Here is a 26,459-nt window from a genome sequence, read left to right on the forward strand (position 1 = left end):
AAGAAAGAACTAGAATGGAGAGTATTTTGAAGATTGTGGACAAATATGTAATCTGCTGGTTGATGAAACCAAAAGGCCAACTTCCTCTACCCTTAATAATGAAATAGTGTTCTTTTGAATTATTGTTGCAATGGGGGTCTTTCTTCTACATTTTCATGCAGTACTCAAGTTTCTAAAGTAGTAAGATGTTTTTATATTATTGTTATTTAGAAAAGTGTGTTCTTCAATTAGCTCTTTCCTTCTCTGTAGATAGGTGTTAAAATTACTAACCTTGATAATTTAATTAATAAAAAGAAAGAAACCAAAAACCAAAAGATCTAGTGTGATGCCTTGCACAGTACGCCAAGAGTCAGCCCTGAACCAAATTTTAACTTTCACATTATAACCCTCTGAAGGTGTATAAAAGGAGCACTAACAGACCCTGAATGGCACTTGCATTGAATGGCATGTAGTAGCCCCAATTGGTACCCATAATTAGATCTTCTGTGTCCTTGCCGTTTGCTAAAAAAAATGCTCCCTAAATTATTAGAAAAAATACCTCAAAATTAGTCATCAAAAGCTAAATTGTGTATTGATGATGGAAATAATCTTCGTTTTGAATTCATAATGTGACATCGGTTTTATTTTAATTTAAAGATACCCCATTGACTAAAGTTTTCATTCAAAGATATCTATCTGACACAACTCATCAATATAATGAATTTAGCATTTGGAACATGATCTTACCTTTTTTCTTGAATAGGTCGTATTTGAAATAGGTATTTGTGGAGTATATTAGAAACTGTACCTAATGATTAGCTTACCAAGAGATGTGAACACATCTTTTCCCTGAGTTCTTGTGATAGTTTTGACTTGTTAGAATTTCTGAATATTTTTGAATTTGCTCAGGTTTGCAATGAAGTGCATGTGAGCTGAGGTATTTTGTAGTACAGTAGTAGCACTATTGATCTGTAATGTTTTACTATCCTTAAACTGCAAAAGCTTCTGTAATACATTAACAGTAATACACATTTTTAATTACTCTTATTCTAGAAGAAAAGTGTAGGTTGTGGTAATCCGCATTTGGACAGGAGCAACAAGCAGATTTTCTAGTTTTTCTGTTTAGGCAGTTATTTTTTATGCTGTTCCCTATAATACAGAGAAGCTCAGAATGTTGTAAGAAAATCACAGTTCAAAGCAGAAGGCAATGTTTTAAATTTCTTTGTTGCATACAGGAAAGAAAGTAAATTACTGCTTTTTAGGATAACCAAAAGTAATAGGCCAAGAAAATGTTTTGTTACATATAAGATGTAATGACATAAACTTAATTGCACACTGGAGGTCACCCTTGCTTCTCCAAATTGTTTTATGGTTTTCTAAAAATAAAAAAAATGCTAAGCAGCCTTTCAATATGCACGCTGAGCTTTTATATATACTTCTAGCAGTAAAACCAGTAATCCAAGTACATGTTTGTTATTGTGTTAACTTGTTATTTGTTTAAGCAGTGTGCAGTATATGCATAGGTCTTCAGAAAGACTTTTTGGGGTGTGTTTGCCTGAAGTCCCACAGGCATTTGGGACTGCATTGCAACCTCTTGCTACAGGCAATTCCTTATTTATCACCCTCCAGGAAGGCTAGAGTTTGTTTAGAAGCTGGTTCTAGCACAGCTACCTAAACTGTCATTGCTTTGTTAGATTAGGGCACATCCAAAGGCATATAGAAGTGTTAAAGTACCATCAAAATAACTATTATACCCTTACATATGTGCAATTAAATGTTTTATTCAGTTGATACAAATGATGATTAGCCTGAAAACAGAGCTGAAAGGTATTGGAAAAATCTGTCCACTGAAGCTATAGAAATCTCAAATGAGAATTTTAAAATGAAGCCAGTGTCCTTATATATTTTCATCTTTTCCATGCCAGAAATCCTTCTGATAGATCAGACATCCATAACCTGTTGCTGTCAGTATGCAGTAGTATAGGGGAAATGTTGTGTGAGTAGGGTTATTTTGGGATTTTTTAGGGGTTTTTTTGGGTTTTTTGTTTGCTTGTTTGGGGTTTTGGTTCTTTTGGGGTTTTTTTGGGTTTTTTTGGGTTTTTTTGGGGTTTTTTTGTGGTTTGTTTTGTTTTGTTTTGTTTTTTGTTTTTTTGTTTGTTTTGGTTTGGTTTGGGGTTTTTTGTTTTGTTTTGGTTTTGGGGGTTTTTGTGGTTTTTTGTCGTTGTTTGTTTGTTTGTTTGTTTTGAGTAGTTTTGTTCATTCTGCTAAGTCATCATAATTCAGTAGTCTTCAGTAAAATATAAATATTTTGTGTGAGGATAAAATTGGCCCTAATTGCTTGCTGATGTGCTGCTGTAAATATGGCTGTGCTAACCAGGTAAAAATTTTAGTATGAATCTAGTCTGTTGGAATGTATCAATAAGGTTGCAATTCTGAAATAGGCTTGCAAATGTTGTGTAACATTATCATAACCAATTAGTAAGATATGCCTTTCCAGTAGCTTTAACTGAACAGACAGTGAGGAGGTGGAAGATGTGAGGAGAGTTTGTTTTTGACTGAGAAACAACAACAAATTCATCCCACCAGTTCCCTGTTATTCTAGCATCATGTCAGCATGAGCAAGTCATGCCTCCTAGCTGCCCATTAAAGGAGTCGAGTCCCAAAACCAAGTATGGCCCAATACAGGTATTCACAGTTCAAACTGTTTGTTACTTTTGAGAATTGTTTTTCCCATGACTTAACCCAACAGACACAGAAAAAACCTCATAATAGAATGCTTTCTGAGGGAAAGATTTCATAAGATCTAGGGAATTGTATGAATTTAATTAAACCAGTAGTAAATTTTTCATCTATAATTTCTTTAAAAGTGCATATGTATTGAGATCACTGAGTCATATCTAAAATCAAAATCTGGGAAAAGTAGCAGTTAATTAAACTGACATACTGTCATTGCTTCTTGTTCAGAAGAGACAAGCAATATATACAACTGATAAAAATTAGATAAGTGGAAAAACTGGTAGTGTAACTGTAGTATATGAAAATAATTAGAAAATAAATAAACCTAGAGTTTAGTTCTAGATTTCTGGAAAAAAAACCATACAGAATCTTAATATTCTATTACAATATGATCTGTCATGTTAGAAAAGCTTCTGACATGTCATATCTTTATAAATAGGAATTATTTCATTCACAGGAAAAAATAATGAGAATCTCATAGTTAGATCAATATCAGTTTGGGGGATTTATGATAATAAGGAAAATGAGAACTTAAAGTAATGTGTTGTGTGGTTTTTAATTATATTTGTCATTTAATGATGGATAAGACATCAAAATGACATGGATGGCATCAAATTAATTTTTTACTTACTCTGAGTTCTCCCTCCATGCAAACATGAAAAATTCTTGGCAGATATTTGAGCTATTTTCAGTCTTTATAAGCCACAATTTTAGTTGAGTTTTCCTTGGCGATTGTCATAATTGGAAACAAAAATGTTAGTGTAAGTAGACAATAACTCTTACAATAGAAAGGAGCTAGTTGAATTTTAAGATGAGAGAATCTTCAGTAATAATTTGAGATGTTGAACTAAATGGAATTTTTTTTGAGTGAAAAGGCTCCTAAGGAAGAAAAAGCAAAAATGCTTAATAATGGTGGAAGTGGTTTTAGTTATTACATTGTCTGTTTTGCAATATGGTTTGCAAAAGCAGCTATCATTATGGACACATAAAAATACAAATAAATTAAATATTAATTACAATTCATTTTCATCATTCATACCAGCTAATTACATGAAATTGATAAACCATGCTGAACATGTTATACTGGTAGATTAGGGCATATTGAATATTGACATATTGAATATTCACACATTTTATATTAACATATTGAATATTCACATTTTCAATATGTGAATAAACCAGTTGCATAGGTACAGATTAACCTGGATCTCAATTTCACACTACATGTATTGTCAGTACTTGAGGAATTTCTTAATTTTTCACATTATTTTACTCCTTATTCAGAACTCATGACTGCAGAACTGAGATATATAAAGAAAAAGTTAAGCCAGTACATTTTAGGATACAAAGTAATGTAGTTTTATTTCTTCATAGTAATAGTTTTTCCTTTGTCTGAGTGACTCTAGTGTTGGGCAAAGCTAGTATTTCAGTGTGCATTTCTGTTCCAGTTATTTTCTAAATATCCAGCTATTTCTAAATGTCTGATGGTTATCTTTGGAAACTGCCTCACTTCTACCAAGGTATTTCAAAGTTGCAGTTGTGAAATCTTTACTCCTAATGAATGTGAGCTTTTATCTGGAAGTTAATAAAAAGGTATATGATGAAGATCATGGCTTTGAAACACAAAACAAAGCCTTTTAATTTGGTGTCATTAGTCTATGAAGCTAATAAGTGTGCTTCTTCCCTGATTCTTTTACAAATGGAAATGTGTGTTCAGTGAAATACCTAAATTAACGATTTGGGGGGTTTTTTTGTTTAAAAATTTTATAAACTCTGCAAATTTATGGAGCAATCTGCATGCGCTAATAAATTTAGATACTGTTTGTTACATGTAGAAGTGTATATAAGTATTCATATTAATTATAACAATATCATATCACAGAATTGAATGTATACTTGCAGAGGTGGGATTTCTGATGATCTGCAGTTCCTGTGGGAAGGCATTTTGCAGTCTCAGACTATGCCAAAGCATTTTTTTCCCTTTTTCTTAGAGCTTCTTTAGGTTGGAGGACTACTATCTGGCTTTACTCAGTCTTTTAGGTAAGCTGGTGACAGCTTTTTAGTATTCATACAGACTTTGAATATCACAACCCTAGAAGAAGCCACTGTGGCAAGTGGAGATGTTCATATTTAGGAAGACACCAGCTAAAATCCCTACTGGTAAGAATGCACATCTTGTTAAGGAAGAATGCACTATACTAGGCAGTTTTTAGAATAAAAGTGTGTTCAATTATTGCATATAGTCCAGCTCTGGAGTGGATGTAATGAGACTAGGACATCACTCATTCAGCCATTTTTGGATAGCCCTGGTCTGACCTGATGGCTGACCCTGCTTTAAGTAGGAGGTTGAGCTAAAGACCTCCTAACATCCTTTCCAACCTGAATTTTCCTATGATCTTATGATCGTCCACCAGGATTGGAAGACGTTTCCTAGCAACAAGAAAGTGGAGGCACTGGTAATGGTTGAAGCTTAGTGTCAGGGAAAAATGCCAGAATTCTAATCTACAGGTTGAATTGACCAATATTATGTATACTTCCCTTAAAGCAAGGGAAATTGTACATTCATTGTGAATCCTTTGAAATGCTTTTTCTCTGTACATCTGACATGTTCTTCATTCCCTGTCACACAGATCGCTATCTCTCTACTTCTGATCTGATTTCATCCACTGACTGGCTGATAGACAGTATTGATACAGCTGTAGGTGGTGACAGATAGGTAGCACTGCAGCATCATCCATATACTGCTGGTCCTTCCCTCTGTGGTATTTCACCCAAATCATTCAATGGGTGGTATATGCTGAAATTATAAGGATCAGAAAGTTCTGGAGCTTTGTATATTGTCTAGTAATAGAGGAGGCACACTGAGAAATTACTCGCTCCATTTTAGCAAGCAAACTGGGAATTCATGAAGCTCTCTTAAGAAGGATAATTATTTATAGGCAATAGTTTTATGAATTATAGGAATATCATTAATTCTGTTGAGACATACTAAGATTAATATGAATGTCAAGCCCTCTCCACCAGTACAGAAAATTACACAGCAGAGCCACTAGCCTGTCCCATTTGCACTGAGCCTATAACATTATTCATTAGACCAATTTCTTTTGGCTTTTCAATAAGCTTTTTAGGAGTTTACTTGAAAAAGGGAAGGTTAATTGTGAGTCACAGTTAACTTAAATTAGTATATTCTCAGTGTATTTTTGCCAGACTTTCATTCTGGTAATGCTTCATTTTTGAAAAAGAATATAAAGGGGTTTTTTTCCTGAAGTAATATGTTTGATATTCCGTCCAGTACCAGTAGTGGATATTTGTTACCCAGATTTAAAGCTGAAGGACGTAAGGGCGACAAATACTTGACTGAAGTCTGTTGCACAATACTATGTGAAGAGGTAGTGTAAGGAACTTTGAAAATGTTAGAATATAAGGAAACTATTTTGTGAGTATCCTCAATTTCAATTTCCTCAATACTCTTCTATTCTTCTACTCTTCTACTCAGAGCAGAATGATAGTTTCACATAATGGTGGGTGTTTGGCTGTGGTGTAAACTGAAACTTGTCCTGATTGATTAAAAATATATATTAATAACTTCTTGATATAGACCTTCCCAGATGCAGTGGAGGCAGATATAAAATAGTCTTGCCCTATAATGAAGTTTCATTGCAGCTTTTTATTTTGATTACTGCATCCTTGCTTTGATGTTCTGCAGTTTGTGCACAAATTTGTCACAATTTTTCTTCAATATAGAATATCAGTAAATAAAAAAAGTTTCTAGTTATGAAATGTCACCAAATATATACAAACCGGTTATTAGAGTTATGGTTGAGGCCAGTGTTACTTTATTCAGTAGGTTCTTGCTCCTTAGTTTATGGGCTTAATATTGTTTTAGCAAGAAAATGAATGTATTAAAATCAGAGATTTCTGGTCAAGCCTGAATCACTAATTAATTTTCTTGCCATGGGGAGGATACTCTTTGGCCATTATTTTAATAAGAGAGAGAATAATGTCTTTAAAAGATCACAGAACCACAGAATATTGTGAGTTGAAAGAGACCCTCAGGATCATGAAGTCCAACTACTTAAGTGAATGGCCTGTAGAGGGATCAAACCCACAACCCTGCCATTAATAGTGCCATGGTCTGGCCGGCTGAGCTAATCTGGGTGGCCTGGACTGTCCTCGATCTTGATCTCTGCAATCAGCTATTCATGTAGATTCATCTGTCTACTTGCTTTGAGTCAGAAGTTAGTTTATAAAGTTTTAAGATGCCAAACAAGGAAATCAGAATGTACATTCATAAACGTCTTCAGAAGTTCTTGTTTTGTTTGTTTGCAAACCAAGATGCCAGTGCTAATGAGCTAAGATGGCTCATTAGCACTGGCATTTGGAGTGATCTAGGCCTCTCATGGCTGAAGGCATATTTGATTTGATCAGTGATTGGTAATGGTAAGAATTTAATGGTAAGAGTTTGCATGTATAGAAGGCATGCTCTCATATAAATAATAAAGTGTGGAAGTATTTGAGCTGTATAGATGTTGGAAATACTTTTGGGTTTTTGTTTGTTTGTTTTTCAAAATCTTCATAGGATTAGTTCAGGTAAAAGCATCTGATGTTTCAACCTGATCTTGGTGCTGCAATTTTCCTTAGTTACCTCAGTGTGAGACTAGTTGTTTCTCAAGTTTATAAGTCTTAACCATGCAAAGGTATGCATTAAGTTATTGAATAACCAGCCTGATTTCTGTTCTTGTTTTTCCTTACACAGTTGTTCCGCTCTTCTTAACTATTGAAGTATTGTCATGGTTTCCACCATTTTTTTTCACTTTAACTTAATTGATGAAACTTTTAAAGTTTTACTAGTGAAGCAGTAAAATAGTGCATTGTTATTAGGACTGCCTAGAGAAAAATTAGAACACTAGTATCAACTTGGAAATAATTTTATGATAGAAATTTAAAACAGGACAGATATTTTGGTTTGGATTGTGAAATGTTTAACCTTATATTTTTCATAAAATCTCAGATTATATTTTGAAATTTGAAACATCACTGATGTAGATTTCATACTTATGCAGGTTTCTGTTAAAAGTTGTGATGCTGCCTGTTCACTACAGATTCAAGTATGTCAGGTATAGAAATAATACACTTTTTCTACCCAGGATGTTACCGATCTGGTTTTAAGACTCATCCCCATCTTCCTCTCATTAGCCAGTAAAGAAATCAATAGTTTCCTAATGCCTTATGAAATAATTCTCAGATAATTTAATTGTTCTTTATATTTTATATTGTTAGACTGTACTAGTAACTCAGAAGTGTCAGAGGAACAAACTGTCATTATTCACCTGCCTGCACAGTGCAGAAATGTTTTCGAATAGGTGTGACTGTCCTGAATCACAATAAAAAGTTCAAACAACCTACACAAAAACCAGCAGCTTTAAATAAGTGTAATTCTAGCATGAGAAAGGAAACATGCCAAGAACCTGATATTTATAAAAAACACAGTACTTATCTGTCTCATATACAAAATGTGAAATGTGTGTTATATTGTGGGCAAAAGATCCATATACCTGCCAACAGGTTTTTTTGAGTGAGATAATCAGTGTCTTAAATTCTTCAATGGGCCCTACTATAAACCCTTGTATATAGATAGAGATTCATTAATTTCAAATGTTCACCAATAGTGCAAAATGTTGGAAGTGGTAATATCTAATTTCCCTAGAATCAAGGAGTCAGAAGAAGATTTATTGTGTGGACTTTCCCAGCTCCACTTTTCCTTGCAAATAGGAGTGTCCTGCTTGGATAGGAGTGCTGTGGGTGGGACACTGATAGCATGTATTCCCTTTCATTACATATCTGGTAAACAGTTCTTTTTTTATATTGTGTATTGAATAGCAATATTAGTAACAATACTAGTATATTTAATACAGTCTAGACGATTAGCATCTCAAGTGCATCATTTTTTGTGAGACCTGAAGATCTGGTGTATTTGTATCTCAGGTGCAGATTCAATTCTAGAGCAGGTTCCATGAGAATGAGTTGTTACTGGTCTTATTTATTCTTGGTTTGATCTTTCTTTTTTTCTTCTATGGTGCTGGGTTCAGACGTTTTGAAGCAGTCTGAATATGTTTGCTTTTAGGCTGTCTTGATAGATGTTTACTTTTGTTTCTTACCCCAAACTAAGCCTCTGTCGAAGTGCTTGTTGAATACCATGTGCCTTTTAGTTCATGAAAGATACAAAAATGTGTTACTTCTCATCAGGAAGCAATGATTATATTATCCATACAAAGATGGATGTGTTGTAAATATTCATAGAAGACAGCTGCAAGCTAAAAGATGTTGCTCCCAAATCATAAGTTTCTTAATTACATCACTGTAAAGAAAAGATCAAAGATAATGTGATTTCATTTGATTACTGAGTCATCCAAATAAGCAGGGAGCTCTAGTGACAGTTTTTCTGAGGTAGCAGATTGCAGTTGGTATTTAAGGAAAAGTATTTTAAAACAATGCCCATAATTACACTCAGAAGTATTAAAATAATCTCTGTAGTTTCCTAGGGTTTGATGGAGCTTTACCATTGGCATAATGATGTTTTACTGAGGCTGTTCTTAAGATATTTGCAAGCACCTCACTGCAGGGTGTAGGTGTGGTGAGTCACCCATTCAGCACACAGCTCCCATTCATTCATTCCCACATTGTAGCCTCTCTGATTTTGCATAACCTATGCGGCGTTTTGTTGTCAATCAACCTCGGTTTTGTACAGTAAGCTCTCTGGCTTTCTTTTGACTTGAATGAATAGTGCCATTCATTCACATCATACTTTTCTGTGGATACTATTCTAAAGCAGGGATCAAGCAGTTGGCTTCTAATGTGCAAGAACTGTAAAGACGAAGAATTTGTGCAAACCAAAAAACTGGACAAGAAAAAGGAAGGGGCAGGTTTTTGGTTTTTTTTTAGTAGAGATCATGCAATGGAGAAGGCAGAGCAAGCATAATCATTCTAATCTGCCACTTGTCATGCTATGCTCCTCTAGAAGGGAAAGCAGTCTTTTTTTTGTCTTGCAGATATTCCAAAATTGCTAAAACATTTCCCTACACATTCACAGGCTGGGGTTTTTGGGGGTTTTTTGGGTTTTTTTTTTTGGTTGGGGGGGGGGTGGTTTTTTGGTTTTTTTTTTGGGTGGGTTTTTTCGTTTGTTTGTTTGTTTGTTTTTGTTGTTGTTGTTGTTGGGGTTTGGGGGCTTTTTTGGGTTTTTTGTTTTGTTTTGGCTTTTGTTTTATTGGTTGGTTGGTTTTTTGGTTTTTTTTTCTTTTCTTTCTTCTGAAAGAGACCAAACTTTATGTTTTTACATCTGGTATTTTTTTTTTTAGTTCTTGGATACTGTCATTCTTCCTTCAACTGTTATCACACCTATGGTATGCTCAGTGTAGCTCAGGTACTATCGCAGTCTGAAAGTCATATTGGGGAAGGTAGAATGAGCTCCTTGGGTAAGAGCAGAGAAGACTGAGGCTTAGAAAAGGTTTGCAGGAATGGAGGAACTAAATCACAACCTGCTAGACAAGAGTAAGCAAAGAGTTACTCCATGCTGGTATTTGTGGCCTGAAAAGGGAAGGGGAATCAAGAAAGGAGAAAAGTGTAAATAGGCTGACTGCAGCTTACTGCCAAATACAAAACACTAACTGTTGATTGTACATGATCCTTTGTTTGAAAGTTTAATACTGTCTGTAAAACTTACCTGATTTAAAAGCAAAAGTTTCTGCCTCATCTTCTATGGAAGAACAAGATGTTGTCTCCTACCTGTACCTTGTGGTTGTGAATGCCTTTCTGATGCTCTCTTAATCAACATCATCATCTAGCTTATCCCTTTAGAGAAAATCATTAACTTATTGCTTATTGAAACATCTGGGAAGGTATACCTCTCTCACGGGCTATAAGTTTTCACCCTTTAAAATTATTCTTTAGAACTAGCTAAAGATGATCTCTGATTGTAGTTGATGTAGTTTCAAGACCATTTTACAGGACGGAGACTCTGAAATAAATTACTTTCCCTTTGTTTTCAACCTCTCCCCTCTTACCAGTAAGGAGAGACAATTGCAAAAAGATACAAGTGAGGAAAAAAACCCAGTTTACTGAAAGAAAAGAGCAAAACTCAAGAATATAAAGCCACTGAGTCAGATGGTCCCCCGAGGAAGAAAGGAGACAAGATGGCTGCTGTCGGGGTGGCCCACATGGCCCAGAGGACAAAGACAGGATGGTGGAGAAGCCACTGCTCCAGGTTGTGGGGCTGAGAGAGAGAACAAAGGACACAACAGAGCAAATGAGTCTCTACCGTTCAAGGAAAAAAAACTCCCTTCCCCCAGACAAACAAAAGAACAGGGAACAGGAAAAAACAAAACCTGGGAAGAATTACTTCAGTTAAAAATGAGCCAGTGCTTCCGGGGTGCTGGTACAGGCTCCATGTCACGGCTGGGCAGGCTCTCTCTCTACAATGCACTGGTAAAAAAAAGCACTGGTGGACCACTGGCAGCAGCTGGAACTTGCAGAATGGCTCTGATCCATGGTGGTGGGCAGCTGTGGGACCTCCTCCCTTGGTAAACAGCAGGCAACAGCAGTGAAAGAATTTCAGAGCTCTCCAGAGCCCAGAGAGAAAAAAAAGAGAGCTTCTCATGTCTGTTCCCTGTTTTAAAAGGGACCCAGCATCCTTCCCCTGCTGTAAACCAGGTAGAAGACACAAGTTCAATTTTCTGGCTGCAGGTCTTGAAGAGACAGCAAACTTGGTTGGTTTGATGTGGAGAGAAACATGGAATACATGATGTTGGGTCACCTGATGCCTAGAGCCACCTAGGTCAGCTAGGATAGTTTAGTACTATGGTTAAGCAAGATTTAAAAGGTTCGGAATGTTTCAATGTGTTTATTATGCTGTTGATTGGTGGGTCTACCCATTCTTAATTGATACCTATTACAGAAAGAAGTTTCTTCCATTTCCTCAGATCTCTAATCATATAGCATGATTTTAAAAAGTAACAGCATTATATGGTTGTCCTCTGTTTAGAGACTCTGAGGAAAACCATAAATACAGAGGTACAAAGATCAGTAGATAAATACAAGGTGCATGGCTGATTAAATATAACTAACATAAATATTCATCATTCTAATTATCCTGCATATCCACATCTGGCATTAGCAGTTAAGTAAACTGCTCTACTTAGAGTACAACTCTTTTAGCTTCTGTCTGCGCCAACATCATCTCCCAGCACAGACAGATGATAAAAAGAGGATGGAAGAATCTTTGGTACACTAAGAGAAAACATATATACTGTGAGCAACATCTGTGCAATGGTCATCATGTGGTGATGTTCCCTGGCACTTCACTATGGTAGCACAAATACATGAGGCACCTAGCATACAACGTAAAGTGAGAAACTCATATTTCTGGGTTGCAATTGAAAATGATACATTTTTTAGAAATTACATTGTTAAATATTTTAGTGTCATTTTATTGCCATATACTGGTTTACCTATCTCTGTGGATATTTATTCTTGAAAGTTCAGATCTCCTTCTAGTTTCTCTGTAGCTAAGTTATAGTTTACATAGTAAGAGCTATAAAGTAGAATTTTTCTAGGTAACTAGGTTACACTGACCTAGGGTTTTTTTAATGATTTAAACTTAATTTTTTGATTGCATGAAAATAAAGAACAACTCCCAGTACAAAAATGCATTTTCTTACTAAGTGGAAATAAAATTATGGGATAATTTTTACCTATGCGTCATTATTGAAATTATTTTTATAAAAGAATAATTAATCTTTCATAATTTTGTGTTTTAAAATAATATTTTATTACATACACATGCATTTTATTGCATACATATGCATTTTGTATATACATTTTATATTTTCTATGTAATGACCAAAGTATAAACTTTAAGCAGTTGTCAACAAAACAATAGATTTAATATTTTTGTTTGAAAATATTTATATCTGTGGTTGACTGACACAGTCTATTCAATCTTATAAAGATCATATTTAATAAAGAAAAATTCACTGCAAAGAGAAAAAATGTCTTTATCCATAAGCAACCAGATGAGAAATGGATTTTTTTCAGTCAAATCCTTTTAGTCAATGAAACAGCATTTTCATGCCTACTGCACTCAAGTGATAATTAATATAGTCTAATTCCAGACATGATGCCTGAATTCATGTACTGTCATCAATACCCCATGTTAAAATCAAACCTTGACAGGGACTTAACACCCTGGAACAGGTCATCATATGATAATACTCTTTTTCCTTTCACTATTTGTCTTCAGCCAAGCAAAGTATTACAAGATGAGGGGGAAAAAAGGGAAAGAATTACAAATGAAGAGTGACGCAGGCTGTGAATAGAACATATGTTAGGCTAGGCAGAGGCATCAGTGAATTATATCATTTCATGATGAAGTGGCAGTGGGGCTGAACGGACCTATTTTAAACCTTGATGTATTTTATCTCTACTGTATTTGGTCTGTCATCTTTGGAGAAAGACTGTGTGTAATTGAGAGTCAGCTCCAATTTGCATGACTTGAACATGAAGTGTAAGCCAGATGAATGGTGTTATGGAAGAAAGGGAAGTATCTAATAGAGTATAAATGAAAAATAACCTTTATATCTCAGACATTTAAATGTGTTTTATTGCATACTGTGTTTAATGGTATTATTTTCATGGTACTATTAATGATATAAACAAGGTTTGAAAGTACTTTAAAATTTATTTAATTTTACTTCATTATTTTAATAGAACCTGCATATTGACAGTTGAGATATCCTTTGTCACACTGAACATACAATATAATGGAACCAATTTGTCCTTACATAATTTTAATGAATGTAATATCTTTTGTTCTTGAATTCAAGGTTAATGTTCTGAGGCTAAGATTATAGTTATATAGTTATTTATTAATTTGGAGAGGAATGTGTTTTGATGAGGTCCTTATTATGCCCCAAACAATTATATCTCTAGAAAAATCCTCAGGAGATTTGTATTTCTGTATATTTTGCTTTTAGTACAATTAAAAAATACAATTTTAAGACACTTTATGTTTTCTACTTTACATTTATTGTCCAGCAAGAAGCTGGCATATTGATGGTGTATGATATATGCTTGACCCTCAGTAGAAAGAATTTGTGGTATTTCTAATAAGTCAGTCTTAGTAAGTCTTCCAGTAGGTTTTGCTTTCTCATGTTAAAGAGTATGTGAATGCCATGTAGTGTGCCCAACATAACTCAAGGACTGTAGTCCGGAGTCACTCAGTTGAATTTAATTGTATCCAATGTTTTGTTTGGATCTGGTTTTGTTAAAAAGATTCTTCAGATAAACCTCTGTAAACAGAATCATATTTTTTTCTTACAGCTGGGGATAAAGACAAGTGATAGCATTTGTAATGCAAGGTACTTATTCCATATAAAACATTTTCTTGTGAGGTCAGTGTACTTGCATGGAATTGCAATGAGTGTTTTACAAGCTCTTGTGCTTCCTCTGCATAGTTAGCCAACAGTTTTGATATTGGAATAAGTGTTATTAACAGCTACTCAGAAGAATCAGGGTAAAAAAGGCATAATAGTATATGATTCTTATTACTGGAGAGAACTCTTGTCTGCTAGCCATGTTCACACTGACCATTTCCTGCATGAAGGACATCCTCATAACCCAACAAATTCCATGTGGGGAAAGGACAGGTCTGACTGCATAGATTTGATAGCAGACTTTGGGTCACAGAGGTTCTGGTAAGTTCTTTTTCCTCAGAACCTGTGCATAAAAAATGGGTTGTTGCATAAATTCCTTTATATTGCCTTCTTCATAATGAAAACTTTGCTACAGTTGGACTGGTAGTCTTTTTGTATCAGGCTTTGTGTATAGGTCACAGCTCTAACGTGATAAAAAAATACTTAAAGTCTCTCTCATTAGAAGTCTCTCATGACTAAAATGCTAATGTAATCATTCCTTGCTTTTGCATTATTTTATTAGTTTCACTTCAGTTTGACCTGTGCTGTACAGCTAATTTGTCCAAGCAGTCTCTAAATACTGTCCACTGATGATGTTGCACCATGTTAGGTAAGAATAAGAATTTCTTGTGAATAAAATATTTATAACATCATAAAATTTAACATTCTTACATTCAGTTATTGGAACAAACTGCATAATTTTCTACCATGAAATTACAAATGGGTAACTCTGTGTTGTATTGCACTAAATAATCATTTAGTTGTTTTGCACTGGGTTCTGTATTATTGCACAGAATAGTATGTTTGTATCGTCATGGGATTCTCATTTTATATCACATGGTCCTTCCCTCCCCCAAAAGCCCTGGTGGTGATGGTTTGTCCCAGATTCACTCCTCCACTTGCCCCTCCTCACTTGTATCCCATTGGCTGTGGTCCTGCTCCTCCGCCCCCCATGTCCCTAGGTTTATAAGTCTCCCACCATGAGGGGACGGCCTCTTTTCCATCTGGTGGGTATCTGGGAAATAAATGTAGGACATTCATCCCCATGTGGAGAAGAGCTTATCCTTTGCCTTTGTCCACGTAAGATCGTGTGGGCTGGGGTCCATAGCTAGCCGAATGGGACCCAAACAGGCCGTCCAGGCATGATTCCTTACAATTCTCTTCCAGCACACATCCAGGCTATAAAATTAAGCAGATTGTTTAATGATGAGAAGCTTGTATAAAGAATGAAGGCTCAGAGTGAACAGTGAAAATGAAAGCTGAAAAAGTCATTGAGGCAAACAGAATTTTAAATCTTTTTTTTTGCATTGGTTCATTCTGCCCAGAGTTCTATGGGTGTTGCTTCTGCTTGAAACTGATGATCTTTTTCATTCTTGTAATGTGTAGCACTGTGCCTTACAGTCTCATTTTACTAGTAATTTTAGACATTGTATATGACTTAAGTATCTTTTTACTGACTTCAAACTATGTGTGTATGAATACACACATTATTCATATGTGTGTATATTATCCCTATATTATTAAAGAGGGACAATCTTTAATGATGAGAAGCTTGTATAAAGAATGAAGGCTCAGAGTGAACAGTGAAAATGAAAGCTGAAAAAGTCATTGAGGCAAACAGAATTTTAAATCTTTTTTTTTGCATTGGTTCATTCTGCCCAGAGTTCTATGGGTGTTGCTTCTGCTTGAAACTGATGATCTTTTTCATTCTTGTAATGTGTAGCACTGTGCCTTACAGTCTCATTTTACTAGTAATTTTAGACATTGTATATGACTTAAGTATCTTTTTACTGACTTCAAATTATATTTGTATGAATACACACATTATTCATATGTGTGTATATTATCCCTATATTATTAAAGAGGGACAGCTATCATAAAAGTTACCTGTTATTCAAAGACCAAATGTGCAGCTTTTGAACAGCATCTTTTCACATGATTCCACTGTGAAAATTCACTTGAACCTGATTTCTTTTTGCAAATCAAAAAGAAACATTAATTCTGCAAGATATTGATATAATTTGCCTTTAAATAGAAATAAACTTGTAGTGCCTACAGAGCAGAGATCCTTTCAAACTTTCCTTTTTTTTAAAGCGCAATGACTAGTGGAGTCAATATGAGAGTTATTTTTATCCTGTTGTGAATAGTTTAGTTCAGTTTTCACATAGTGCATTAAAATAATTTTTCTTTTTTCTTTCCTTTACATATGTACATTTAGTATAAAAAATCGTTTGGGAAAATGCATAATGGCAGCTACATGGTGAGTTTCAAATTGAAAATTAGGTGTTTATTTTATCTGTCTGTGCATCAGTTTGTGATATTTCTTCTGATTTTCACACTGAGAGTGGCAGAAACTTGACAGTCAGTGGTAGGCAGATTAGAAGTTCTTTGTCTGTCTAGAAATATGCACAACTTGTTGAGTTATAACATGGCTCACAAAGTAAAATCAAAACCACTCCTTTCTCCTTTGGAGAAAAAAAAATTCTAAACAATGAAAATCTGGAGTAAAATCTAATCAGAGAAAAGCTTACACATTAGCTGTTATGTTCTCTAGATTACTTACATGGTTTGAAATTTATACTTGGTTCTTTTATATTCTGTAAAGATTTATATCTTTCCTACTAAATGTTAGATGCTACAGTTATTTTAATTGTACTACTAATAATGATGGAATTGGAGAAAAGGCAAATGACAGGTTTTTCATGTAGTTTTTCGATTCCAGATGTGACATCTAACCAGTCTACAAATGTTAGCATTAGTAATAAGAAAATGTATTTGTTTTAATTTTGTTTTACAAATCAGTTGTTTTTACCTGAAAAAAATAGGGAATTGTAGTATGCAACCTTCCTTTTAATATTTACCTTCCAGCATTTTAAAATTTGATTCATGGTTCTGAAAAGATCTTTGCATTTTAAGTATTAAAATTTTTAAAACTTTAATTCAATTATATATATATATATATATAAAATAGTCCTTCTGAAGTTGTTGTTGTTTTTTTTTTTTTAATGGGGTCAGTATTTTGGAAATCATTATTGAATTCTATTACTGAGAAGTAAAATTGTCCATTTTATCAATAAAAATGGCAATGTGGTACCTGCATGCCTAGTAGCAAGCTGTAGCTCTCCCAGATATGTTTGTTACAAAGTCAGAAAATAAAATTATTGCATTCAAAATAACCTTAGAAAACCTTATTTTCTGTTGAAAAAGTAAAATCAAAATATTAAACATCATTTACCTAGGAAAAATAAGCACCCAGAGCCATGAAGTCCATCATTCCTTTCTATCATTAAAAAAACACAAGTTCACAAAAGACTAAAAATAGGGAAACATTTAATACAAAAGTTTTTGATTTTCCATATTAGTTTTTAGTTTACATGAGCTCCATTGTCCACACATAACACTTAAAGGATAAATACAAGGAAAAATAAACATTTGTATTTGTTCACAAGCTACGTCTTCTCTAATCAGCTGTGGACTGGGAAGTAGAATTATGCTGTAAAAGCAAAATTCTGTTTGGGAATTTGACCTTGATAGCACAGAATTGTTATGATGATGAACCTATCACGCTTCTTTCCAAAAGCATTTTTGTTCACTTTTTTCCCCACTGAGCAACAATATTTGTTGCAGTTATTGCAGAGGAGTAGCTTGCTTTCATTTATATTTTATTTTTTTATTGCAGAGGAGTAGCTTGCTTTTGTTTATATTTTATTTTTCCTACCCCCTCTCTTTATCGAGCACCCCATGCCCCCTTTGCACTAATGGAACATAGGGAACTACTGTGTACTTGCAGTGTTTATAGCAGGATTCCCGTTCCAGATTCCAGGATAGTAGAGCAGCTGGAAGTGTTTAGTGGTTGTCTGTACTAGTACTCCTATCTTTGTAGCATTAAAATTAATTTTCCTTATCTTGGTGTATAAAGAATCCAAGTGAGACCCTTATCTCTTATCTGATTATCTGAAATTTTACAGTGATACCAACAGCAGGAGATGTGGTGGAGCAGCTTTTTGGATATCAAAAGTTGAAGACCTGGGAGTATTCACTTGAATAGACACTGCAGTTCTTGTAGCCTTTAATAGGTTATTCCTTTACATCTGCTGATGTCTGGAGCAATGAGGATGGATATGATCCAGGTTTTCCCATCACAATTTTCCTAGTTAAGGAAGAGAACAACTAGGCCCACATCTGAAGATTGTACTTGGTGCGCAGTACTAATCAGCAATCTGCTGACTGCCACAGAGGAGGCTGAAAAACTGAACATGTTATTTTATATATACTGCAGTGTTGTGACACAAGGTAAAAATGAACATGGTTTGTTAACCATCTTAGCTGCTGTTCCAGTAATGCATTTATTTTGTGCATGTATTGGGACATACACTGTGCTCCATTAAATCAGGGTTCCTGGTCACTGTGTTTTTATAGAAGCATCATGTTTAATATGGATGTATGTCATGGGGGAGGGGGCAGTTTGGATCCCAGTTGGATATAGGTATGCAGTGACACTAAGGTGCTCAAGCTGGGAAATTTGTGGATATACAGGGAAACAGTCACCTGATTTTCTAGGAAAGAAAGTTTAAGATAGGTGTTTCTATTACATTTGTTTTTATTTGTGTTCAAAGGTGTTCTGTCTGATAATTTCATGACATCACATTAATTCCCTTCAATAAACTCAGATCATATTTATTTCAATAGTGAATATACCATTGTCTGACATTGTCAGTGCGAATGAGGGGGTAGATTTACAGATAGTAGAATTAGACTAATATAGACCAGAAAGTTAAACTTAGAGATTATGGGGTCAAACCTTGGTGTTTTTGACATGAATGGCTGTTTCACCATTGATTTCAGTGGTGTTGGGGTCCATGTCTTTCAAATTCCATGGATACTGTGGATTGTTAATTATGTCTCTATATAGCCTCAAAGATAAAATCCAGATAGTTAAATACTTAGCATAGATTTTGTGAGATATTGTTTGTATATAAAGACATAACAATAATTTTTCTAAGCTACATCTTTAAAGTGTTTGAAGATACTACCCTTGCATATAGTCATAAAAATTAAATCTTTTGTTGCTAACAGATACATAAAACATGGTGAAGACATATTTTTGAAATGTTAGGCCATTCTGAATTATTCTGTTAGCTAGAAATCCTAAATGTGTTAAAACTAAGTTAAATTGTATCAACAGATACAACTTGCTCTGAAGCAGGCTCATATTCTAGAGGAATGCTCTCTGTAAAACAAAAGCAGCCATTGCTAAAGCAGAAATAAAGGAAAGATAAAAGTATGTGCTTTTATACAGTACTTTAGTTAATTATATAATGATGATAATAAAAATTGAATATAATCATATTTAGAGTTGTTTAGTTCAGTGATTAAAATTTAAATATATCTCTTGAATGCATTTGATATAAAAGAAGCTCAAAATTTATGGGCTAAAGGGTGAAAGGATTAGAAATAATTGGATTATTTGACAGGAATGTAGTCCTCAAAACTGTCTGCATCTTCTGGGGTTTTTTAAAAATTTTTATTCTCATTATAGGTAAGCACTTTTATTAAAGCCATATAATCTACCCACCTGAATAAAAACTAGGTGTTTGAAGAATGGAGTTCAATTTTCAGTACATAATTTTATATATTCCTTGCTTCACTTGATAATTTTACAACCATCAGAAATACACAAGAGCTGCACAAACCACAGTTAATAGTGCTGGAAGTTCTTGCAATGATAATTTGAAAAACCATGGAAGCTTCTATTTCACTTTTTCACATGCTTAATGTCTTAGTTATCAATAGGGGGAGTAAATAATTACAGAGATCAGTAAAGTGAAAAATAAATGACAGGCTGTGTCCTGTAAACACATTATATGACTCATTTAAGTATTTGCAAATCGGATCTTATGACAGAGCATCCATTATCCTGCAGTTCAGCATTATTTTATATTTTTTTGATCAAAACCATGGTCAGTATTTGGAAAATTGAGACAGCTTAATACATTTTTATTCATAAAGTACTGTGAAATGCATACAGGCTTTTCCTTTGATTTTTGCTTTTTTGCCTTGGTTGTGTATATTAAATAAGGTCCATTGAATTGGGTAGTAATATAAAAAAATCAATTGTTTACCTTACAACCATTATTACAGCAACCTCTCCCTAATCCCAGAAGTATACAGGCCTCATCCCTTACCCTACTTGTTTTTATCTGTTATTTGTCTTGAAAGTCAGTCCAAAATTATGGCTAGAATGGGGTAAATCTTTTAGAATGAAAAAAAGAAATTAAAATAAATAAAGGACTAAGATACCAGTATGGCAGTGTGACTCAGAAAATCTGTGAAGTTGTTTTCACTGTTAGTGTCTTTTTTTTGCCTCCCTCAAATTCCCCAACTTCTCTTCTAATCCACCTGTTATGTGGCTAGCACTGTAAGCATATTTAGATGTTGATTACCATTGAAGTACTTTAATGCTGTTAAAAATGTGCATCAGTTTCTCTGTGACAAAAATGTCTTCCTGTAGCTCTCAAACAGGAGCAGAAACTTCTGGATAATACTTCTATGCAGATACACAGCTATATTAGAAATAACACAGAATATTTACAGTATTTCTTTTAGTTACAAAGTTTCTTTTAGTTACAAAGGATGCTACAAGGTGTCTCTTAGTAGATTACTTTTTAAAAAACAACACAATTCCATCGTAAATATGTTATTACTAATGGACAACCTTGTATTCAGTTTTAGTTAAGCACTATTATTAGCCAGAGTTGTAAAATAAAGAAATTTTCTCAGGTTTTCTGTCAAGTACCTTTCCTGTGTTCTGTTGAGATTACACTTTCGCACATTGATATATATTTATTGAGAGCATTTCTTTTTTCTTTTTCTTCTGGTACTTTTCCAGAGCTGTAGCATGCCGTGAAGGTTTTACAGTCAGGATGCAGTCTAGCAGATGTCATTCCATTTGCCTAAGCCCTGATGACATTTGGAGTTGTGGATTAATTGAGCTACAGAATGAAATTTAATTAAAATTAAATACAGATTTGGCTATTCTATCTGTTCATTTTTTACACTCTGGTGTGTACATTTGCAGTCAGCGCCATAGTTTATTTGTTTAATCAGGATGCTGTGTGGGAGAAGCTGCACTTTGTTTTAAACTGAAATCCTGGCAGATGCCAAGTAGAGCATAATTTGTGTAATTTTATGTGATACCTGCCATGTAGGTGATGCCATTGATATGCCTCAGAACAACATGAAGGATTTACAGACTCTTCTATTTGTGAAATTATTGAAAAAGAAAAGACCATGTAAGAGGTAGAGTTTCATGTGTATTTTTGAAGTGAAGATTTTGTTAAAGCTGATGTTTTAAGTTAGCTTATGAAACAATATGTTCTAAAGCAAAAAATTACAGAACGGCAATTTATTTCTCTCATAAATTGCCATTGTCAGAATCTGTTTAGCTTTGAGATAGATCTGTGATGGAGATGTCAACAAAAGGCATGAAAAATGCCTCTACTTCATCCTAATAATTTTTTTATTAATAATTGAGTAGATATATATGTGGAAAGCAATAAAATATGGCAAATACTAGGTAAGTAGAAGTAACACTAGAGGGACTATTTATGGATTTTTTTCTTTATGCATTTAATTTAGATCTGTCTGGAAACACTACTGCTCCTGTATGTGGGTAGCACTAATTTTAAGTATTCTGACTCAATCAAAACTAGATTACTTACGCAGACACATTAGATGGTACTAGTAACTCTCCATGTATTAAAATAAAGAGCACATTTGTAGATGCCATCTTTCATATTGCATAATAAACTTAAGTGATACATTACTACTGTGAAATGTGAGAACCTGTACTGTCTCATTTGTAGTTTACTGAATGAAGAGACTTTTTAAAAACTATGTCTGTTTATTCAACTTTGTCTTTGATTACCACAGTAAAGAATGTTCTGGTGTAGCAAGCATTCAAAAGCCAGTTGAGACATATCAAAATATCCCTGGATATTCACTCAAACACTGAGATTAGTTCAGTTGGTCAGAGCATGGTGCTAATAGTGCCGTGGCAGTGGGTTTGATCCCTCTACAGGCCTTTCACTTAAGAGTTGGATTTAATGAACTTCGTGGGTCCATTCCAACTCAGAATGTTCTTTGATTCAGTTTATTATAACTTTTGGCTCACAGCCTCCTATAAACAGAGGAAGCATCCATATATTTACTAGTTAATTAAGGATTCCTCTTCCATGAACTTGTCCATTCTCGACATGAGTCCACATAAACTTTTAGAGTCTTCAGCAATGGATAACTTTACTGCACTTTGCCTGAAGCTTTTTTTTTTGTTTTGTTGTGATGCTCTTCTCTGTGCTTAAGGCCCACCAACTCATAAGTTGGAAGAGATGGTTGAAAAGTAGATTCCTTCTCTCTAATTCCACACTACTCTAAATTTTGTGGACTTCTTTTATGTCCTGCTCTGATATGTCTTTTCCAGCCTTAGCTAATCCCATCTACTTTTGCACCTAGTTCAATCTTTTTTTTTCCACAAGACAGAGGGATGAAATGACAAATGTGTATGGTTTCCAACACATGAGCAAGCCATGAATTTATATCCATTCCTTAGTATATTTCTCTTATTTTCCTTCTTAATACAAATGCTTAAACCCAACGCTCTTTTTTTAAATTTTAATTTGGGTTTGAATTTGTTTAGTTTTTCTTCCATTTTTAGTCCTCATTTAACATACATTTTCCCAGACCTATTTAAGGCCTCAAGATTTCATGCATAACGGATAATAATGTACTCAGAGCCCATCACTTCACAAGTACAGTAAGAATTACAGTAAGAATTGAGATTCCTATGCATATATAACTTCATTTCTGTTGAGTTTCACTGACCACCTTAATGCCCAGGAGTTCAATCATAAGAGCCTTCTTGATGTTTGCAGTATCAGTTCTTGACTTTATTACTTGTTGAAACATCAGCAAACTTCCTCATTTCACATTTGACTCACACACTCCTCAGCAACTATGAATAAATTAAACACTTGTCTCCTTGTGGAATTTCTGTGGCACGCACAATGCAAACTGACTCCTGCACTTCAGCCAGATTTATCTGTGTTGCAACTCCTTCTCTTCCACCATGATTGGTTTCTTTGCAAGGCTTTGGTGAAAGACGATGTCAGAAACTTTGAAAAATGGAGTACACTATATTGAGCAGATCTCCTTTACAAACATTATAATTGGTAAATTTTTCATAAACTATTTCCATTTACCAGGGATGGGCTGACTCTTATCTGGTATAAACAATTTATCCATCTGTATTGATGGATAAATGTTCTAATCTTTATTATAGTATCTACTAACTGGTCTGATGTAGTCTTGACCTGTTTGCAGGTGCTCCCTGGAATGCATTTCAGAGATGAGTGGCACATTTACTGCTCTCTACTCCTTAATTAAGTAGGCTTTAAATAGTAGGTTGCACAATACAATTAGTGGTTCAGTAATCAGTTCAGTTTTGAAGCAGGTATTGTTTGGTACTGGAATTTTACTACTCTCTATTTCTCACACAATTTTTTAACAGACATTTACTTTGAGATAGATTTTCTACTGATCCATTTATTAAGAAAACCGCAAGTGTAGGAACTTGCTCAAGTTTTCCACATCTTATTCAGAAACAAAAAACTACCACCACCATGAAAAACAAAACCAGCAAAAAACCTGTGACACTGGCACACTAATATTCTTCTAGCCATGCGAACATTCAAGCAGAAAACCTCCTCCTGATATGTTTGAAAACTTACTATTCTATTGTAAGCTTTTGATGATAGCATGGGTTGTTACTCAAACTCCGTTCCAGACTGTCTCCCTGGGTTTTGTAACTAACTTACCACAGTTCAGCATACTGTTTTTAACTTCCAGAATGAGCCCTTCTTCCTTTTAGAAACTTCCTTTCTCCTCCTATTTGATTATTTTTAGTTCTGCTTGGTGTATCAGTTCTGTGAGATGACTGTTTGCTTTCCCACTGCCTCCCATAAGATGTCCCTTGCCTTTGCACCACTTCTAGGGATTTAATGCTGCTTATCTCAGTTGTACAAAGCTTTCTGTCTTCATGTGTAGCAGAGCTAGTGTTGCTGAAGTTGGGTGCCATTTTTTGAGTGAAGTTGTGTGGATTTGCCCAAAAAGGTTTAAATCCAGTGTACTGTAGCTGCTGTTACAGACTGGCTTTTTGATTTCAAATCAAATCTGTTGTTCTGCTTAAAACCAAAACAAAGGTTATTTCTTCTCTTACAGGCCACTAAACAGACTGCTCCATCAATCAATTGCTAATTCAGGTCTACGAATCCAGTCATATCATCAGGTCACAAAATTATATTTTTCCAATCTGCATGCAAGATTGCAAACCATGTCTCCCAATATCACAGCATCCTTGTTGTCAGCTCTTCCTTGGCATATCACACAGCATGTCACAGTTCTGATCAGACAGCAACATCATTCCAGTATGAAGTTATTCCCATTTTGATCATGAACGCAGCGGCAGTCAAGACCAAATGTGTTTGGTCCCAGCTAAACCAAATTCTTAGCAACCCTCCAAAACTCCCTATGTACAGTATCCATAAAAATAGATTTTTGTGAATGTTTATGCTCTATAACATTGCTTTCCTCTTCTCACTTGTAATCACCTGAGGTTTGATTTCTTTTGCTGTTCCTATTTCTATCTTACTGCTCATTTACAGAGTAACATGGCACTTAACAGACACAAATAGACTTACAGTGTAATGCATAAAATGCTATACAAATAATTGAGTTTTTAAGTGCTTTTGAAAACACATTAAAAGGGCTTAATTGTGACCTTCTTGTGCACGTGGCAAAAAAGGGATTAGCCAAGGGGTTAATGCACTACTCATGCCATTGTTATCTGTAGGTGCATCTTCATAGCACATGAATTATGGTCAAAGAAAAGTAGCTGGGTGGAAGGAGACATAGGTTTTTGGACTCAAAGCTGAGAGAGAGTGGAGAAGTAAAGACACTTCCTGAAGGTTAGGAGAACCAGCAACACACTAATTTGGAGGGGGCCATTGGAGTGAAAAAAGTTCATCACTGTCTGCAAAAAACTAGTCCATGGAACATATCGCTCCATAAGAATCCTCTTACATTGAGTTATGTACTAAAATTTGTGCTTTGTTTGATTGTGGGCATGGAAAATAAAGATTTTTTTGTGATTGTATAAATTATATGTCAGAAATTGGTTGCAGTTTGGATTAAAAACAGTGAAATAACAAGTATCATTTAGAGGATACTGAGCTAATAAGGGTGGATGGTCCCTTGAAAATGAAATTTTTTTACAGGGGATAGAAACATTTTTAACCTAAATTCAAAGATGATGACATTCAGGATGGTGTAGTAAAAGGGAAAATGGGTAGAAAACACAAAAGAAAATAGGCAAGGTTTGGTGGCTTTGGAAGCAGTGGTCAGCATTCAGTGCTGTGACTAAGACAAATAAGAGGAATCATACTGAAAGTAATAAAGTTCTAAATTAGAGGCACTTCTTGTGAAAGAAAGAAGTGGAAGACATAAAGAGACAAGAGATGCAGATACCAGAAAAGAGCATTCAATATTAGAAGGCAGTCAGGGCAGCAGAGGTGGGAAAGATACCAGAAGAATAAGCAGATTGCAGTATTGAAGATGAGAGTAGGAGGAAGACAGTGGCTGTATTGGGAATGTTGTTATATAGAAGTTATATAGCTTGAGGGATGCAAGAACATGTAATGGGAATAATTTTTTCAACTGTCAAAAGGATATGGCTTCTGAACCCCATGGCAAAGAGCCTACATTCATGAGAGCCACTATGATGTGGTTTTTTATGCCATTGAAAGGAAACATCTCCCTGTGTATAGACTGGCTCATTCAAACCTACAGCACAATAGCCCTATGAAGTTTTTTGTTTTAAATTACAGCTGTTTTATTCATGCAGTATCTACTGTTTTTAAATTTTACTGATCTATTATTGTCAGTAATCTTTTGATCTTCAGCTTAATGGTAAATACTCACTGATTTTCTTTTTAGTATTTTAAACTGGTCACCAGTTGGAGCCATTGTGTAAGTTTTCATTCATCTATTCAGGACAGCCAAATAATCTGCATTTACAACTATTAGTATATCATAGGCCTGAAAAATTCGTGATTACTAATCTTGCAATATACATATTTTTTCACTATAAGAAATGGAGATCTCTGCTAATATTGAAAAGTAGACAGTAATTCTTCAAGGATCCATTCATTATTCAATCTTGTATAT

The 26,459-nt window shown here is 34.7% G+C and overlaps 1 protein-coding gene across 1 annotated transcript in view; it reads left to right on the forward strand.

Annotated features, from left to right (window-relative positions):
• Positions 1–26,459, forward strand: part of KIAA0825 (KIAA0825 ortholog) — a 231,488-nt gene that overhangs the window by 150,533 nt on the left and 54,496 nt on the right. The window contains 2 exon segments of the mRNA XM_039695659.1: positions 24,456–24,492; positions 24,494–24,522. Coding sequence (XP_039551593.1) covers positions 24,456–24,492; positions 24,494–24,522 — 66 coding nt within the window.

The sequence above is a fragment of the Passer montanus genome, unplaced genomic scaffold (assembly GCF_014805655.1).
Source record: "Passer montanus isolate IOZ18808 unplaced genomic scaffold, ASM1480565v1 scaffold91, whole genome shotgun sequence".
In the NCBI taxonomy this organism is placed as follows: domain Eukaryota; kingdom Metazoa; phylum Chordata; class Aves; order Passeriformes; family Passeridae; genus Passer; species Passer montanus.